At 50.5% G+C, this 19398-nt stretch overlaps 1 protein-coding gene and 1 long non-coding RNA gene across 2 annotated transcripts; both read left to right on the top strand.

Annotated features, from left to right (window-relative positions):
• The first annotated feature begins 607 nt into the window (after window positions 1-607).
• LOC128847540 (uncharacterized) lies at window positions 608-6017 on the top strand. Its single transcript, XR_008446908.1, has 3 exons — window positions 608-1055; window positions 1572-1631; window positions 4193-6017. It is a non-coding gene; the product is annotated as an uncharacterized LOC128847540 (long non-coding RNA).
• Window positions 6018-7335: 1318 nt separating this feature from the next.
• Window positions 7336-18263, top strand: LOC128847495 (zinc finger protein 850-like). The gene is made up of 5 exons (XM_054046953.1): window positions 7336-7584; window positions 11995-12082; window positions 12512-12638; window positions 13148-13261; window positions 13598-18263. Exons 2-5 carry the CDS (start codon window positions 12059-12061, stop codon window positions 18058-18060), a joined length of 4728 nt encoding a protein of 1575 aa, XP_053902928.1. The 5' UTR covers window positions 7336-7584; window positions 11995-12058; the 3' UTR covers window positions 18061-18263.
• Window positions 18264-19398: the final 1135 nt, after the last annotated feature.

Below are 19398 nucleotides of genomic sequence, written 5' to 3'. Positions count from 1 at the left end.
TAAATTTGGAAAGGAAAAGTCAATTTCTGCTTCCATGGCTCAGAAGTGGAAATCCTCCTACGGGCCTGATACTGTATCTAAAGCTGCCCAGGTCCAGAGCCTCCCCTCCCTTACTTTTCATTTTAAATTCTAGTGGGATCCACGTACCTCCCTTGCTAGGCTTCAGATAGAGAGGGGCATTGTCCATTTAGTCCACCCAATTCCTTCTTTGGGGGCTGCAAGGTGAGGTCACACCAGTATCCCTAATCCAGTCTGGGGATATCTTCTGAAGGGGATATCTGGGCCAAAGCCTTCTACTCCTTGGGCATACTTCCCAGGCCACCCCGCTCTAGCAGTGAGCTCTCCCTTCACAACAAGCTGCAGCATGAGGTTTCAGCTACCATACTCCTTCCCTTTCCTGTTGATAGCTGCCAAGGGTTTGCTGGGAAATGTAGTTCTTTCCCTGCTCTAGGGCTGGCTCTATAGGCAGGGAGCTAGGCAAGGAACTATAGCTCCGAGGGGCCTGCAGGTTTTCAGCTCCCATGCTGGATCCCCAGCTGCTCAATGGCTCCGCTTCTGCAGGGTTGTGAGAAGGGAGGGAGTTAAAAAAAAAAAAAGGATGGCGCGAATGCCGCCCCCTGCAAATATGCTGCCCAAAGCACCTGCTTGTTTTGTTGGTGCCTAGAGCCGGCCCTGGATGGGAGGGGAAAATAAATCTCACTTATACATTGTCTGTCCTGGGATGGTTGTGAGGCTGCAAGGATTTTGGTTCCATTTGCCAGGAAGGAGTTAAAATTCAGGCAGCAGAAAAGCCAGAAACTGCTGAGAAGCAAGGACATAGTTTCTGTCAATACATGATAACTTAGTTCAGCTTATCGGTAAGAAGGAACAAAGCTTGTGCCCATGGAAAGCGACAGTTCAGTGAGGAAAACAGGATCAGGACGAGACAAGCAAGCAGGGATATTTCAGTAGCACAAACGGCACTGACAATTGATAAGCTTATATGGTTAATGCCCACCCAGTAACTTAGTTCTTAGAACAGAATAAACCCTCCGTTCACAGCCCACTGGATATCTGTAAGTACTAATCTCTACCCCCCCACACCCCGCCTCCTTCCCCAGTAAGGTAGTCATAGCTGTTTGATGCAATTAGGATGGCCTCTATATGTACGTATTGTTCTTATTTTTATCTTTGTTCAGGGTTCTCTTTTGACTCGTAACAATGTCAGTCTCTGTATGCACAGATAAATGCAAATGAATTGATAAGAGAATGTATATAACTGGCCACTATAGCACCATATCTTTGAAGCTGCTTGTCAGTCTTCCCGGTACCATAAATAAACCCCCTTCGGTATTGTCTGTGCTTGCCTGATTCTTGGGGGAAAAGAATCTTTTTTCCTAACACAATTGCTGGGAGATGCCTGAATGAGAGAGGAAAGAGACGGTTTCAGACCTTTTTACATTAAATACTGGAGTGTGTCTCGGTATGTTTCTCTATCATAATTAAAACACAATTCTAGGAGATCAGAGTGGGGACGCTGTTATAAATATAAAAGCCTGAAATCTCACCTCTTTTCTCCTTCCCCCCTCCAGACACTCTGCCGTCTGCACTAGAGACAAAAAGAGGAGGATCCCTAGGAGCACGCAGACAGGGTGAGTTTGCAGCTTAGATTGTTTTTAAATTATGAGACAATTCCAGAGAAAACATCTTCATGAGATTGCAGCTAAAGTTACCAACAAACTGACAGCGACCATGACACACACAGCCCTAAAAACACACACATCAAACAGCGAGGAGATCCACACTGGAATGTGGGGGACTAGGGGCCAATGCCCTCCCCCAATTTTAAAAGTGGGATGTCCAGCCCCCCCTACTTTTTAACTTGGGCATAGTTTGAGGGAAGGGGGCCATGGGCAGGCGTGGAGCATTGCAGGCGTGGAGCATGGCAGTGCTTTGTGGCGGTGTAGCTGATCAGCTCCCCCCTGTGTAGCACAGCCCATGCCTGTGGCACCAGCCTCTTCCCAGTCCTGGCCCCTCTCAATGGCTCCACACCTGCTCCTCTTCCCACAAGGCCCTGCCCCCTGGCCAGAAGCTAGAGCCTGTTCTCCATCTGCCCTGGGCGGTGCACTCTAGAGAGCAAGGATATGTACCAGGGCTGATCTCAAGGCCCCTAGACCTCAGCCCAGGCCAGGTGGAGCATCAGGGGCTGTCCACAGGGGCCATTGTTCCCAGCCTGGTCAGGGGTCAGGGCCTTGTTGGGAAGAGGAGAAGTAGGGTGGGACCATGGACGGGGTGGGGCCAGAGGTGGCTCTAGCTTTTTTGCCGCCCCAAGCATGGCAGGCAGGCTGCCTTCAGCAGCTTGTCTGGGGGAGGTCCCCAGTCCCGCGGATTCGGCGGCATGCTTGCGGGAGATCCCAAGTCCCGCGGCTTCAGTGTACCTGCCGCCGAATTGCCGCCGAATCCGCGGGACTGGCAAACCTCCCGCAGGCAAGCCGCTGAAGGCAGCCTGACTGCCATCCTCGCAGGGGCCGGCAGGCTGCCCCCCGCGGTTTGCCGCCCCAGGCACACACTTGGTGCACTGGTGCCTGGAGGCACCGCTGCCTTCGCCTGGTTGGGGAGTCATGCAGCTGACAAACACCTGCCAGGAATGGTCTAGATAATACTTAGTCCTGCCATGAGTGCAGGGGACAAACTGCTATCTGTAGTCATTTGCTCCATCAGAGAGAAGTTTTTTCCCAATAGCAGTTTCTTACAAACCCCTTACAGATCAGCAACTGGTACAGGTAGCACATTCCTACAGGGAACAGTTTCCTATTCGACACCCGCCAGCTACCACTGTGTGCAGAGCAGGGAGGAAGCCAACCCACGATGTGTTGGGGGCTGGGACAGCCACACCTGGAGGGAGCTGAAAGAGGGTTAAGAGGGGGAGGGGTGTAGAAGGGGGATTGAGGGAGGATGAGGGATGGGTCAGGGGCAGGAAGGGGATGCAGTGGGCAGGGCAGGGTACTAAGGGGGGATGGGGCAATGCAGGGGAATAGAGAAGACTTATGGGCCAGATGGGAACAGGGCTGCAATAGAAGGAAACTGTGTGTGTGTGTGGGGGGGGGGGGGGGGTGGGTCACTGTGAGGGAAAGGAGGAATGTCGGGGGAGGTTGGGGGTAGACTGTGAGAGCCAATGGAGACTGGCTGGGGGAGGGAGGGAAAGATGGTAGGGGTCGGGGAGAAGGAGAGGGAGAGATACAAGGACAGCTCCCCCAACCCACGGGGAAGGAGAAGGGGAGCGGTTGCCCCACCCAGACAGAGGGGAATTCTTTTACCGCAAATATCACTGACGCTTTGGGGGTAGGTGGAGGTTTCTGCCTAAGGGCTCAGAAGCTACAAGGCAGGTGTCCAGACTAGGGATGTGAATAACATTTTAAAGAAGTAACTGTTTCAACTATTAACATTGTATTGGTTAAATGTTAAAGGAATTCACAACACAGGCCCCACCCAGGATCCCAGCTCTCTCCCCCGCCCAGCATCCCGGCTGCCGCCATGACTGGTTAAGGCCCACAAAGCACAGGGGGAGAGGCTAGAATTGCTCTGGGCCCAGTGGAATGCTTTTTAGAGTAGGGGTGCAGTGCCCCCCTTATCCCTGTCTGTGCCCCCCCACCCCCTTGAGGTGGGGCTGGGAGCAGGGCCATGACTCCAGGAAAGGGGGAGTCAGGATGCAGACATGGGTAAGGGGCCTGAGGCTGGATATGGAAGCTGATGAAGTCATCCTCATCATACTGGAATTCCCCGCCCCCCGGGGGTGTCCCAGTCCATGGCCTGCACCCCGTGGAACCCTGGGGGAGGGCAGGGACAGAACTAGGTCAGCAGCCAGAAGTGCTCAAAGATCATGAGTTTACCACTCCCTGTCCCCCCCAATCAGTTACAGAGATTACCAAGTTCGGAGGCTTTTTATTTGTCCTCTGGATTTGTACCTTTCTGGGGACACTGGGAAAAAAGGTCCTGTTACCTAGAGCCTGACGGCGTGTGGCCACCGCCAGAGCACGTGTCTGAGCCACAGAATCCCTGCAGCACAGTCAGGGCCTGGGCAGGAGGCCTGGGACATGGGAGGGACAGACAGTGAGCTGCCCTGGCATCCCACAGGTGCTGTTTGTGCTTCCCCCAGGCTCTCACAGTGGCAGTACCGGCCCGCTCTTCTTCACCCCCCTGCTCTCTCCTGCAGGTATCAGCATGGATTGGCGGGGGCCCTTCGGAGGTGGGAGCCATCAGCGTTAGTGCACAGCTGATTTCACATCCATTGGATTCAGAGAAATACCTTTCCAGTGTCCCCCTGCACCACTGCGATCACCCCTCTGCTATAGATGTGAAACTTGATTGACATATGTGATCGCTCTGATCAGCATCTGTATGTGGAGAGGCTGGGGTCCCCCCCACTCCCCTTAGTGTTGAAAGGCGCTGGATTTCAGCGCCTCTTGCATTCCACAGGTGCCGGGGAAGGCAGAGCGAGCTGCGATGTGAATCCACGTGATCGCTTTTAGTCCACAGCCCCAGCTCTGCCTCCACGCTGGGCATCAGTGTAATTCCTGCTTCCCCCAGGGAGATCAGACCCACTCCATGTGTTCAACCTCCCAGGAAGCGGAGAAATCAGACTAATGCCTAGATTCCAAGGCCAGAAGGGATCACAGAGATATAATCTCATCTGCCCTCCTCTAGACCAGCCCAGAGACCTGCCCCCAAATAATTCCTACCACAGAGCTTTTCTATTTGTCTGACAATTTTATTCTTAACTATTGTTTTGACTAATTTCATCAGTACCGACGTTAGACTTAACGTTCTATAATTGCCGGGATCACCTCTAGAGTCCTTTTTAAATATTGGCGTTACATTAGCTAACTTCCAGTCATTGAGTACAGAAGCCGATTTAAAGGACAGGTTACAAACCTTAGTTAATAGTTCCGCAACTTCCATCTGGTCCCGGTGACTTGTTAATGTTAAGTTTATCAATTAATTCCAAAACCTCCTCTAGTGACACTTCAATCTGTAACAATTGCTCAGATTTGTCACCTACAAAAGCCGGATCAGGTTTGGGACTCCCTCTAACCTCCTCAGCCGTGAAGACTGAAGCAAAGAATCCGTTTAGTTTCTCCACAATGACTTTGTTGTCGTTAAGCGCTCCTTTTGTATCTCGATCATCAAGGGGCCCCACTGGTTGTTTAGCAGGCTTCCTGCTTCTGATGTACTTAAAAAACATTTTGTTATTACCTTTGGAGTTTTTGGCTAGCCATTCTTCAAACTCCTCTTTGGCTTTTCTTATTACATTCTTGCACTTAATTTGGCAGTGTTTATACTCCTTTCTATTTGCCTCACTAGGATTTGACTTCCACTTTTTAAAGGAAGTCTTTTTATCTCTCACTGCTTCCTTTACATGGTTGTTAAGCCACGGTGCCTCTTTTTTAGTTCTTTTACTGTGTTTCTTAATTTGGGGTATACATTGAAGTTGGGCCTCTATTATGGTGTCTTTAAAAAGCGCCCATGCAGCTTGCAGGGATTTCACTTTAGTCACTGTACTTTTTAACTTCTGTTTAACTAACCCCCTCATTTTTGCATAGTTCCCCCTTTTGAAATTAAATGCCACAGTGTTGGGCTGTTGAGATGTTCTTCCCACCACAGGGATGTTAAATGCTATTGTATGGCTTGTGGGTAAAACACATGACTGGGGCTCTGGCGAGGGACAGTCAGTTCCTGCCTCCACTGTGAATTCCCTGCTCCTCTGTCAGTGCCTCAGTTTCCCACGAGTGTGTCTCTCGCTCCCCATGACTTTAGAATAGGAACACTACCGAACTGGAGCTGGTTGAATATTGGCAATTTTGAAATTAAAAAAAAAAACATTTCAAAAGGGAACAAAAAAGCTTCAGTTCAGACCCCTCCTATTGTTTCATTTTGATCCCGGAGGTTTATTTTGGTTTGCTGGTCACCTTTTATGAAATATGATGCTATACCATGTTGGCAACAGGAACTGAAATGATTAAAAATGTCACCAAAATCTATATACTGCTGCAAAACATTTTGATTTTGACAAAACTGGAGTTTTGGGATCTGGCAGACTGGAGCTGGAGTGGCTCTGGAGAGAGATCTGTACACTGGCGCTCAGCCGACTCCCCTCCACCCGGAGAGCCAATTGCAGAGTTGGACACTGAGGAGTTGCTGATATTCAGAACAGAGTTCGTGCCACTGTTTCTGTAGCATCCCTGCCAGCTGTCAGCCTGCTCCAGCAGCGGGGCTCTCAGCCATGCAGTGAGAGATGGACACACCTGGGGAGAGCAGGGGAGACGTGCAAGAGGCAGAGGAAGAGTGAGGAGCAGCTGGGGAGGAGAATGGCTCTTCTTGCCAAAAGGGGAAGCATGGTCAGGGGGGAAAGGGGTAGGGGGAAGGAATGGGGAGATGGAGTGGTGGGCAAGGGGCATGGGATGGGGAAGAGAAGGGGAGAAAGGAAGCGGGGGCAGAGGGAGAAGCTGGGTTGGTTTGTAAACAGTGTCCTCTGCTGGGCTGCGCAGAACAGCGCTGCTCCTGTTGTACTGTGCCTCATTGTGCCCTGCCCGCCTGCCCTTCCCTCTGGAGACTGACCATTCCGCCTCCTGCACCTTGCCCCGTGGGGGCCCACAAATAGGTTAGGCATTGGGCCCACAAAAAGTTAATCCGGCCCTGCAGAGTGGGGCTAAGAGTTTTCCTTTCGCCTTTCTGATTGTGTCCTGATTTTTTATTACTTGCTGTTTTGTAAATTGCATTTGTTCTGAACTATAGACAATGGCCAGGGAAGAGGTCAGGGAAGCGTCCATAGCGAAGAAAGTACCCAGAGTGGGGATGCTCTAGCCCGTGTCCTGAGTGGTCACAACCAGGTTGGGGGGCGAGCCCCTCAGGAAGCCTGGGCCCAGCCTTGTCGGGGTTATAAGGACTTTGCCACACAGGAGAGTGGAAGGGGAGCCCTCAAGGTGAGGCAGGCTCTGGGTGAAGGGAGTGAGGACTCAGATCCTTCTACTATTCGATTCCTCCCGGGTGGTGTTTAAATCAGGAAAGTTTCCCCGTCTACCTCTGTGCATGTTTACTGGTTTCTCCTAAAGTTTATTAAGTATTTTGGGAAAATGTGTCGGAGCGGCCACCAGTGACAGCTGCTGGCCTTACTCTGAGGCCGCCAAAAAATTTGGTTGTGAGAATCCCCGGGCTAGATGCTCATGATGGGCCCTTCTGACCTTAGAGCCTGTGAGTGGAACAGAAGCTGAACACAGAGAGAAGAAGTCAAAGCAGTCGGTTGATCGCTAGGACCCAGGAGCAGCTGGGAGGCGGCTCTGGGGGGAGCGATCGCTGGGCTCAGGCCCGGCAGCACGAAGTGACTCGCAGCCGCTGCGGGGACTCTGGCTCCAGGCTCCTGGCGAGATCCCCGAGCCCCGGCGGCTGGTGCTGGGAGCCCGGAGCCCTGGCTGCAGCCGGGAGAGGGGAATCTCCAGCAGGGCCCTTCCCGCTGCTCCCCAGGAGCCTCTCCCAGGGCAGAGCCCCCAGCCCGGCCAGGCCTCTTCCCGGCCCGGCCCCTGCCCCAGGGGGGCCCCGCTCGGAGGGAAGGTAAGAGACACCCGCCCGGCTGCAGGGGGAGGTTTGGCCCCAGGCTGCTCCCAGCGGAGCTGGCTGCGATTCCCGCCCTGGGCCCGGGAAAGCTGCCGCCAGCTCCCGGTGTGTGCGGGCAGGATCACGTTATCACCCACCCACTATCTGCTGCTTTGTTTCCCTGCCCCAGGCCTCGCTGATCTGGACGGAGGCTGCAGCTCAGGGAGATCTGAGGGTGGCAGAATGTGGCAGGGGCCAAACTGAATGCAGGGGGGGGGGCAGCTGGGGGTCGGGGAAGGAGAGGTGCTCAGGGCAGGCCCGGCTCTAGGTTTTTTGCAGCCCCAAGCAAAACATTTTTTGACTGTCCCCCACTCCAGCCTTGGGCTCCCCCTCTCACCAGTTCCCTCCCACACCCCCTGCCGCCCCAGCCCTGGGCTCCCCCCCCCCGAAACGTGACCTCCTCGTTCACCACACCAATCCCTGTTTACACTTGCAGTGGGGATCAAACCATTTCTCCTATTTTTATTTCACTTTAGTATAAATCTCACCCCCTCCCCTGTCCCCCGCAACCCCATCTTTAGTGCTCCAAATGCACATGGAAGGCATAGGGACTAACCCTTAAACCTTGTACCCGGAAAGGGATGGGGAGCTAGTAAAGAGGGTTCAGGCAGAGGAGCGGGTGTGGGGTGCTTGGGGGCTGTACACTGGCAGAGAGGCGGGGTGTGATGTACTCACGGAGGAGGGTGGAGGAGGAGAGGGGGTATCAGGAGGGTTGCCGGAGAAGATGTGCAGGGGAGGAGGGAGGTGCGGGAGGAGAGGGCTGGGGGAGGGTACAAGGGGAGAGGTGCGGGTGAAGGGAGAGTACAAGGGGAAGGGGTGCGGTGAAGGAGCGATGGGGGGAGGTACAAGAGGAGGGGCTGCGAGCGGGTTGGGGGGTACAAGGGCTGAGAGGGGCAGGCGCTGACAGCTGCTTCCCCAGCCCCCTGCAGGCAGAGCCGAGAGGACAGACACTGACCCCCAGGTGCTCGGAGCCGGCTCTGCCTCTCCCCGCCCAGGGCAGGCAGCGCAGGGCTGAGGCGGGGGAGGTGCGCGGCGAGCTGGGTCCGGAGGCAGGAGGGGGCGGCGGCAGCTCCCTGGCAGCTCGGGCTGCCCAGCCACTCGCCCTGTCAGCGCGCGAGCCGGGATCCGCCCCCTGCCCAGCCCGGCGGCGCCTGCACAGTCCCCTCGGGCGGGGAAACGCCGCGCCGCCCTGGGGAGACTCAGAGCAGCAGCAGGACCCCTCCCCCCTCCCTGCATCCCGGCCCCATTTCCCTCCCCCCGCCCCGGCTCCTCACCCCCAGGCTGGGCTGCAGGTCAGGCTGCCCGGCCGCTGGAGAGCCGGAGCATCATCCCCCGGAGCTGAGCCCCTCTCTGCCGTCCAGCCTGTGCGACTCCGGCTGCCATGAGCGCCATCTAGCGACTGCAGCCAGAACTGCAGCGTCAGTTCCAGCGCAGCCTGAAAGCCTCAGTGACAGGGAACAGCTTGGTTCAGGGCCGGCTCCGGCTTTTTGCGCCCAAAGGGAAAAAAAAAAGGGGGGAGGCTGGAGTGCCGCCCCTTGGACAGTGCCGCCCTGGCTTGAAGGGGTTTCCATCCTATCCAGTGTTTACAGTTTGGTTCAATGGCTCTCAGCGCCCCCCATGGTACGGATTGTTTCAGCCCCGCTGCCTGGGACTCGGAGCCAGGGATAAGAACGTGGTACAGCTGGCGGGGGGTGAACCTAGGGTTGAGGGAGGCAAGCCCCCTACACCCAGTGTAGGGGCAGGACCCCAGCCCCTGAGAACCCCCAAGAACCTCCCCACCTGCTAAGCATGTGGCCCCAGCCTCCCCATCCCTGGATCCCACGGAGGGCATATGGCCCCAGCCAGAACCCCGGGGGCAGCCTAAGGAAAAGCCTGACCCGCTCCTCACACGGGCTGTGCACCCCACCTCCGCAGTCAGCGGTGACTCTCAGCCAGCTTGGAAAAGAGACGGGTTTATTGGTCGCTGGGAACACAGCACAGAACAGAGCTTGTTAGCACAGAAATCAGAAGCAATCAGCAAAGTCCATCTGGGCGGGGAATCCAGACCCCTGAGCCCTGGGCTTTCGCCGATGAGTCCCAAACCAGGAGACTGACCCACGTCCAGCCCCCATCCTCAGTGACGCCCAGCTGCCCCTCCTCCATGCTTTCTCTCTTTCCCAGGAAAACAGGTCACCTGGCCTCCTCCTCTCTCTTTGTTCTCCCACAACTTCGGCTGGCTGCCTCCTTGCAGAGGACCGTTTTTGGCCATAGATTGCCAGGATACAGAATTTTGGCCATTCTCTGTGCCCAGGCAGCCACTCTGCAGTCACACCCACCCTCTAGAGATCTCTGCAATGATCACACACCTGTATCCCACCAGTTCAATACTTGAGTAACACGTGGGGAAACTGTGGCACACATTCAGTATTCACAGAAAACATTCAGAACATTCCCACTTCATCACACCCCTCTGAGACCAGCCCAGGGGCACGTTCTCCAGTGGCTGGAACCACTCTGACAATACCAGCCCCTGAGCCTTAGCCTCCAGGTGATGGAGAGACCTGGGGAAATGGCTGGATCCGGGCAGGGAAATGACTCTGTACAAAGGGCCCCTTTCAGGGACCAGCTGGTGAGTTTGGCCTACAAGCGGAGGGGCTCCCTGTGTCTGGGAGTCCCAGAGCTGCTGCCCTCAGTGACAGAGCCGGGTTCAACCCCCATTACCGGTGTCAGTGGCTGAGCTGCCTAAGGAGAGCAAAGGCCCACGACAATGGGGCAGTCGCTCGTTCTCCCAGGGTGAGGGAAGAAGATAAAAGGGGAGAGCGGAGAGACTTGAAGGGCAGCAGGAGCAAGAAGTGGGGAGGGAGGTTCCCAGCTCCCAGCCCTGCCCAGATCCATTCCCTGCACCCCCGGGGCAGTCAGCTCTCCTGGGAACAAGGGGAGGAGCTGAGAGAGGAAAAGCCAGTTGCTCACTCTGCTGAGCACCGCAGGACTGAGGGAGACGGGGGAGAGCTAGAGGGGTTACAATACACTGTGGGGCAGTGCCCTAAAGTGACTCCTTTGATTCTGCTCTTTTTCCAGCGTTTGGCTCAGAGATGCTGTTCTGGGGAGGTTTAGGAGGGACTTGGTGGGTTTAGTTCTAATGGGGGATGTGGGGGCCTGGCCGTGTTATACGAATAGAATAAAAACCAGCAGGATCTTATTAAGAGGGATAAGGCAAAGATGCCACATTTATTGTAAATATACTGATAAAGCAAAAGATAAAAGTAAACAATGTTGTTTGACTACTTATTTCTTATACACACACACACATATATATATATATATAGAGAGAGAGAGAGATTCATTCACACAACCATTCATTCAAGTTCTGTATAGGTGTCATAGTTACCAGCCTAGAAGTTGCTCATGCCAAGTTACTGGCCAAGTATCTTGGTCATGAGGATGGAGCCAAGTCTGTGTCAGGTGCACCTGATGCCCCTGGAGGCTGGCAGCAGAACCAGAGACTCAAAGTCATCAGTCTTTAGAGTCCATTCTTATAGGAATTAATTCCTATGGTAGTCTATGGAAGCTGTTTCATCCTGCTGTTGCTGACTCAATCAGCAGATGGCACATTCCTGTCCAAAGTGGCACATTCCTGGTGGCTCCACACTGTCCAAAGTTTGTGTTTCTCATCCTTCCAGGTGATGAGGTGGATCCCAGTTTACCCTCCGGGGGTTGTCTGGTGGTCCTACTCGACACATTCTTCGGCCGATGGATACTCCTTTTCTAGACTGGCACCTCCCTAACCATTCATGTATATCAAGCATTCATCAGCATACATTCCATATCTTAACCATATTTTAATTTACTGTCTCCACCACTTTCAGGGTGTGTGCTAATTCATTTGAGACTCCCGGCCCTTTAATCACAGAGGGTGGGGGTCTGTCCTAGGAGCCATTGAATGAAGTGAAAGTCACTTAACGGCTTATAGTGTTTGTTTGCATTGTATCAATTACTTCAAGAACAAAGTCAGTTAACTTGTTTGTAAGTTTTACATAGTAGTAAAGTATCTTTCACAGGATAGATATAATCAATGGTTTCTACAGACAGTAGCTTACAAGTTTTAACAGAAGACCCAAGAGATTTTGGTACTTCGTGAAACTGTTGGATATTAAAGTGCGGGGGACAAATTATGAGGGGGTCACTGTCACTTGGGGGAATCACTGTTAATCCCTTCTTTAATATCCCTTCAGCCGGGGTGGTAATGAACTAACTGGGTTTTTTCCCAGCATGGTAGAGTCCTAGAATCTTAGCATCTGTCTGCAGAGAGAGAGCCTGGGGGAAATCAGGGGGTGACATGGACTCAAGCCCCTTCTGTAACCTCCCCCATCGCCCCTCTCGCCCCAACAGGCTGAGGAATCACGCCCACGTTTCGCTCCAGTTTGTCCCATCTTCCAGGGGACAGGGAAGGGATATGTCTGTGATGGAGCCAGCTCAGGTAGGCGATTTTTAGGGAGCTTTTGGTGGTGGGGGAGGGGTATTGTATTTCTAAACCAGGAAACACCCCGCTGGGCAGGGCTGGGAAAACTGACCAGACTCCCAGTGCTGGAGCCTGACCCCACTGGCCAGAGGCTGCTGTGAAATACGAAGGGATGCAGTTGGTATTCCTCTCCCTGTCCCCAGCTCAGAGCTCTGCTTCCCATATCAGCCTGTGGCTGGCAGGCATGTGGTAAATGAAAAGACCCTGCCCACCTCCATGTACTGTGGGGGGGACAAGGAGCTCTCACCTTTTACCCACTCCCTGAAGCCTCCTGGATGCTCTGAGCAGCGTGCGGGGAGGATTCTGCTTCTCTGTCTCTCCCTCCCATGACTAGTGGTATTGTGGGTGGGGCAGCAGGTTTTGAGTGGGGGATTCTTGTTGTTTCAGATGCTGGTGACCTTCGAGGAGGTGGCTGTGTATTTCACCCAGGGGCAGGGGGCTCTGCTGGACCCCACTCAGAGAGCCCTCTACAGGGATGTCATGTGGGAGAACTACGAGATGGTGACCTCGCTGGGTAAGGGAATTCTGGCCCCTTGGTTATTGGAAGTTGGTGTGTGGGGGGATCTGTGTGTCTGACTCTGGTCAGGTTCTTCCCTCATTACTCTCCAATGAGACCAGGGTGTCAAAACCTAAGACACATACTAAATCATCCCGACCCCCCTAGTTTGCAAGGTGGAGAATCCGTGTATTGTCCTGTCTGTGTTGTTTCTCGGTCGCTCACAGAATCCCTCTTCTCCCTCCTACTAGGGAACAGCTGCAGCCATGTAGAGGGCTCTGGGTTCCACGGGTTTAGAAATAGGCAGGGGTTTAACACTAGAGCTGGGTGTGCATCACAATTCTCCTCACCTCGCCATATGTCTGCCTCCCCCGAGGGGGTCTCAGTGACCACGTTCCCGTCCTCTTAGATTCCACATTCCCCAGCACAGTACAGGGACAGGTTCCACTCACAGAATGTCCTTTCTGACAGACGTTCTCTCAATCCTCCATGCACCCTGATCTGGTCTGATTTCACTCCCTGCACAGGATTCCCCCTTCCCAAACCAGACCTGATCACCCGGCTGGAACAAGGGGAAGAGCCGTGGGTGCCCGATCTCCAGGCCTGTGAGGAAAGAGAGATCCCGAGAGGCGCCCACACAGGTGAGGACTGACACACAAACTATCTGGGGAATGAAGGACAAATTTGAGAATCCCAAAAATGTGGTATCAATAAGTGCCCTTAGTTCCTTCCTCATTTCACCCAGGGCAGGTCTACAATCAGCAGATATGACTGACATCACTTTCCACCTCTCCTGTTACCTGCAGGAGTTTCCTTCTGAACTTTCCTTCTCTGTGAACTTTTGGGTGGGAAGTGGAGGCAGAATCCAATTGCTCCATCTGTGCAGCTTCAGGGGTTTGGGGATTTTCCTTGCTGCTATTCCTTTTAATTTCTCCCCAGCACAATGACTTCTGTCTGGATTCTCTCTCTCCCAGCAGGTGATGAGAGAGTGAGTGAGAACGAGGAGGGGAATCAACAGCAGGAAGTTCCTGGGCACGGGGAATCACAGGGGACCTCTGTGGGAAGATCTCATAAGTGCTTAGACTGTGGAAAAAGTTTCATGTGGTGGTCACACCTCATTTTACATCAGCGAATCCACACAGGAGAGAGACCCCACAAGTGCTTAATCTGTGGAAAAAGTTTCATACGGAAGTCAGACCTTGTTAAACATCTGGCAATCCACACTGGAGAGAGACCACATAAGTGCTTAGACTGTGGAAAAAGTTTCATACAGAAGTCACATCTTGTTGTACATCAGGCAATCCACACTGGAGAGAGACCCCATAAGTGCTTAATCTGTGGGAAAAGTTTCATACGGAGGTCAGCCCTTCTTATACATCAAGCAGTCCACACTGGAGAGAGACCCCATAAGTGCTTAGACTGTGGAAAAAGTTTCAAACGGAGGTCAGCCCTTCTTAAACATCATGCAATACACACAGGAGAGAAATCCCATAAATGTTTGGACTGTGGGAAAAGTTTCGCACAAAGATCAACTCTTATGGCACATAAGGCAATCCACACTGGAGAGAGACCCCATAAGTGCTTAATTTGTGGGAAAAGTTTCATACGGAGGTCAACCCTACTTGATCATCAGGCAATCCACACAAGAGAGAAATCCCATAAATGTTTGGACTGTGGGAAAAGTTTCACACAAAGATCAAATCTTATGGCACATAAGGCAATCCACACTGGCGAGAGACCACATAGGTGCTTAATCTGTGGAAAAAGTTTCATATGGAGGTCAAACCTTGTTAAACATCAAGGCGTCCACACTAGGGACAGACCCCATAAGTGCTTAGACTGTGGAAAAAGTTTCATACGGAGTTCAGCCCTACTTGATCATCGGGCAATTCACACAGGAGAGAAATCCCATAAATGTTTGGACTGTGGGAAAAGTTTTGCACAAAGATCAAATCTTATGGCACATAAAGCAATCCACACTGGAGAGAGACCTCATAAGTGCTTAGACTGTGGGAAAAGTTTCATACAGAGGTCAGACCTTGTTAGACATCAAGCAGTCCACACAGGAGAGAAATCCCATAAATGTTTGGACTGTGGGAAAAGTTTCACACAAAGATCAAATCTTATGGCACATAAGGCAATCCACACTGGAGAGAGACCCCATAAATGCTTAATCTGTGGGAAAAGTTTCATACGGAGGTCAAATCTTATGGCACATCAGGCAATCCACACTGGAGAGAGATCCCATAAGTGCTTAGACTGTGGGAAAAGTTTCATACAGAGGTCAACCCTTGTTAAACATCAGATAATCCACACAGGAGAGAAATCCCATAAATGTTTGGACTGTGGGAAAAGTTTCACACAAAGATCAAATCTTCTGGCACATCAAGCAGTCCACACTGGAGAGAGACCCCATAAGTGCTTAGACTGTGGAAAAAGTTTCATACAGAGGTCAATCCTACTTAATCATCAGGCAGTCCACACTGGAGAGAGACCTCATAAGTGCTTAGACTGTGGGAAAAGTTTCATACGGAGGTCAGACCTTGTTAAACATCAAGCAGTCCACACCGGAGAGAGATCCCATAAATGCTTCAACTGTGGGAAAAGTTTCATACATAGGTCAGTTCTTGTTAAACATCAGTTAATCCACACTGGAGAGAAATCCCATAAATGTTTGGACTGTGGGAAAAGTTTCATGCAAAGATCATATCTTATGGCACATCAGACAGTCCACACTGGAGAGAGACCCCACAAGTGCTTAGATTGTGGGAAAAGTTTCATACGGAGGTCAGACCTTGTTAAACATCAAGCAGTCCACACCGGAGAGAGATCCCATAAATGCTTAAACTGTGGGAAAAGTTTCATACATAGGTCAGTTCTTGTTCGACATCAGTTAATCCACACTGGAGAGAAATCCCATAAATGTTTGGACTGTGGGAAAAGTTTCATGCAAAGATCATATCTTATGGCACATCAGACAGTCCACACTGGAGAGAGACCCCACAAGTGCTTAGATTGTGGGAAAAGTTTCAAACAAAGATCAACTCTTATGGCACATCAGGTAATCCACACAGGAGAGAGACCCCACAAGTGCTTAATCTGTGGAAAAAGTTTCCTACGGAAGTCAGACCTTGTTAAACATCTGGCAATCCACACTGGAGAGAGACCCCACAAGTGCTTAGACTGTGGAAAAAGTTTCATACAGAAGTCACACCTTGTTGTACATCAGGCAATCCACACTGGAGAGAGACCCCATAAGTGCTTAATCTGTGGGAAAAGTTTCATACGGAGGTCAGCCCTTCTTATACATCAAGCAGTCCACACCGGAGAGAGACCCCATAAGTGCTTAGACTGTGGAAAAAGTTTCAAACGGAGGTCAGCCCTTCTTAAACATCATGCAATACACACAGGAGAGAAATCCCATAAATGTTTGGACTGTGGGAAAAGTTTCGCACAAAGATCAACTCTTATGGCACATAAGGCAATCCACACTGGAGAGAGACCCCATAAGTGCTTAATTTGTGGGAAAAGTTTCATACGGAGGTCAACCCTACTTGATCATCAGGCAATCCACACAAGAGAGAAATCCCATAAATGTTTGGACTGTGGGAAAAGTTTCACACAAAGATCAAATCTTATGGCACATAAGGCAATCCACACTGGCGAGAGACCACATAGGTGCTTAATCTGTGAAAAAAGTTTCATATGGAGGTCAAACCTTGTTAAACATCAAGGCGTCCACACTAGGGACAGACCCCATAAGTGCTTAGACTGTGGAAAAAGTTTCATACGGAGTTCAGCCCTACTTGATCATCGGGCAGTTCACACAGGAGAGAGACCTCATAAGTGCTTAGACTGTGGGAAAAGTTTCATACAGAAGTCAGACCTTGTTAGACATCAAGCAGTCCACACCGGAGAGAGATCCCATAAGTGCTTAGACTGTGGAAAAAGTTTCATACAGAGGTCAAACCTTCTTAAACATCAGGCAATCCACACAGGAGAGAAATCGCATAAATGTTTGGACTGTGGGAAAAGTTTTGCACAAAGATCAACTCTTATGGCACATAAAGCAATCCACACTGGAGAGAGACCCCATAAATGCTTAATCTGTGGGAAAAGTTTCATACGGAGGTCAAATCTTATGGCACATCAGGCAATCCACACTGGAGAGAGATCCCATAAGTGCTTAGACTGTGGGAAAAGTTTCATACAGAGGTCAACCCTTGTTAAACATCAGATAATCCACACAGGAGAGAAATCCCATAAATGTTTGGACTGTGGGAAAAGTTTCACACAAAGATCAAATCTTATGGCACATAAGGCAATCCACACTGGAGAGAGACCCCATAAATGCTTAATCTGTGGGAAAAGTTTCATACGGAGGTCAAATCTTATGGCACATCAGGCAATCCACACTGGAGAGAGATCCCATAAGTGCTTAGACTGTGGGAAAAGTTTCATACAGAGGTCAACCCTTGTTAAACATCAGATAATCCACACAGGAGAGAAATCCCATAAATGTTTGGACTGTGGGAAAAGTTTCACACAAAGATCAAATCTTCTGGCACATCAAGCAGTCCACACTGGAGAGAGACCCCATAAGTGCTTAGACTGTGGAAAAAGTTTCATACAGAGGTCAATCCTACTTAATCATCAGGCAGTCCACACTGGAGAGAGACCTCATAAGTGCTTAGACTGTGGGAAAAGTTTCATACGGAGGTCAGACCTTGTTAAACATCAAGCAGTCCACACCGGAGAGAGATCCCATAAATGCTTCAACTGTGGGAAAAGTTTCATACATAGGTCAGTTCTTGTTAAACATCAGTTAATCCACACTGGAGAGAAATCCCATAAATGTTTGGACTGTGGGAAAAGTTTCATGCAAAGATCATATCTTATGGCACATCAGACAGTCCACACTGGAGAGAGACCCCACAAGTGCTTAGATTGTGGGAAAAGTTTCAAACAAAGATCAAATCTTCTGGCACATCAGGTAATCCACACAGGAGAGAGACCCCACAAGTGCTTAGATTGTGGGAAAAGTTTCATACGGAGGTCAGACCTTGTTAAACATCAAGCAGTCCACACCGGAGAGAGATCCCATAAATGCTTAAACTGTGGGAAAAGTTTCATACATAGGTCAGTTCTTGTTAGACATCAGTTAATCCACACTGGAGAGAAATCCCATAAATGTTTGGACTGTGGGAAAAGTTTCAGGCAAAGATCATATCTTATGGCACATCAGACAGTCCACACTGGAGAGAGACCCCACAAGTGCTTAGATTGTGGGAAAAGTTTCAAACAAAGATCAAATCTTCTGGCACATCAGGTAATCCACACAGGAGAGAGACCCCACAAGTGCTTAGACTGTGGAAAATGTTTCATATGGAGGTCCGGCCTTGTTAAACATCAAGCAATCCATACAAGAGGGAAATGTTAACATTTAGATTAAACTTGGGTGTAATAATGTCATTGTGTATATATATAGCTCTTTAAAGTTTGTGGTAAACTGTCTATGAACGGCTTCATGGATAATTAATTACCTTATGTATCAGAGAGGTTGCCGTGTTAGTCTGAATCTGTAAAAAGCAACAGAGGGTCCAGCGGCACCTTTAAGACTAACAGAAGTATTGGGAGCATAAGCTTTCGTGGGTAAGAACCTCACTTCTTCAGATGCAAGACTTGCATCTGAAGAAGTGAGGTTCTTACCCACGAAAGCTTATGCTCCCAATATTTCTGTTAGTCTTAAAGGTGCCACAGGACCCTCTGTTGCTAATTACCTTATGTTAATCCATGTAGTTTTATTACCTGTGATGTTTGTGAAGTAGGAGGTTACTTCCAAAACCTATTGTTCACCCAAGGACTGCCTGCTATCGAGAGGCTGCAAAAATGTCTATATAAACTCTTGAGACCTGATCCTTTTATCTCAGATCTTTTAAAGCTTTATTTAGGAGGCGTTTGAGTCGTAAGACTGAGATCTTCAGTCCCCTCTGGACTGCCCTGATATTGAACATTTGGATATTGGACTAGAACATGATGAAATGATACTGAAAAGGACTCTCTTCAATTCTAACGTGCCATCTCTATGGTGAAACTGACCTAAGGACTCTGTTTGCATTTGTATGTCTAATGACCTTTTAGCCAATACTGTCTTTTCTTCTTTTAATAAATGGTTGTTTCATTATCAAGAATTGGCTGTAAGCGGGTATTTGGGTAAGAACTGAAGTATCATTAACTTGGTGGGTGATGTGTCTGCTTGTTTGGGATTGGTAGAAAACTGTATATGATGAAGATTTTCAGGAATTCCCATCAGAATCTCAGAGGACATTTCCCCACATCAGTTATCGTTACAGACTTGCCTCTGTTGCCTCTCTGTCAAATCAGTTATTTTGTTGCAGCATCTCCCATACCATGAAGGGTTTACAGAGCTGAATGATGCATCATGCCTGTGCCAGGCAACTTTCAGTGAAATTAGCCTGTAATTAAAATCCAAAGTCATTACCCATTAAACGTGACAGCAATTCCCTACCTTGTACTCCTGGGCAGCTTCCTCTATGGGAACCACCGTGTGAGTTCTGTGAGCCCAGGACAGATGGCAAACCAGACAGATGGGGGTTTGATCCTCTTCACAGAAGTTTCAGAGTCTCCTGGTGTTCCCCACACAACCCGTCTCCTCCTGCTCCTTTCGCTGCCTGTAAACTCAGCCGATTGGTGATTTCTACCATGTTTGCCAGCTGCATGTTCAGCCTGATGTTTCTCTGTTGCACAGTTTCTGAGG

This window comes from Malaclemys terrapin, chromosome 13 (genome assembly GCF_027887155.1).
Source record: "Malaclemys terrapin pileata isolate rMalTer1 chromosome 13, rMalTer1.hap1, whole genome shotgun sequence".
In the NCBI taxonomy this organism is placed as follows: Eukaryota; Metazoa; Chordata; order Testudines; family Emydidae; genus Malaclemys; species Malaclemys terrapin.
This window is presented reverse-complemented; position numbering and strand designations above follow the sequence as displayed.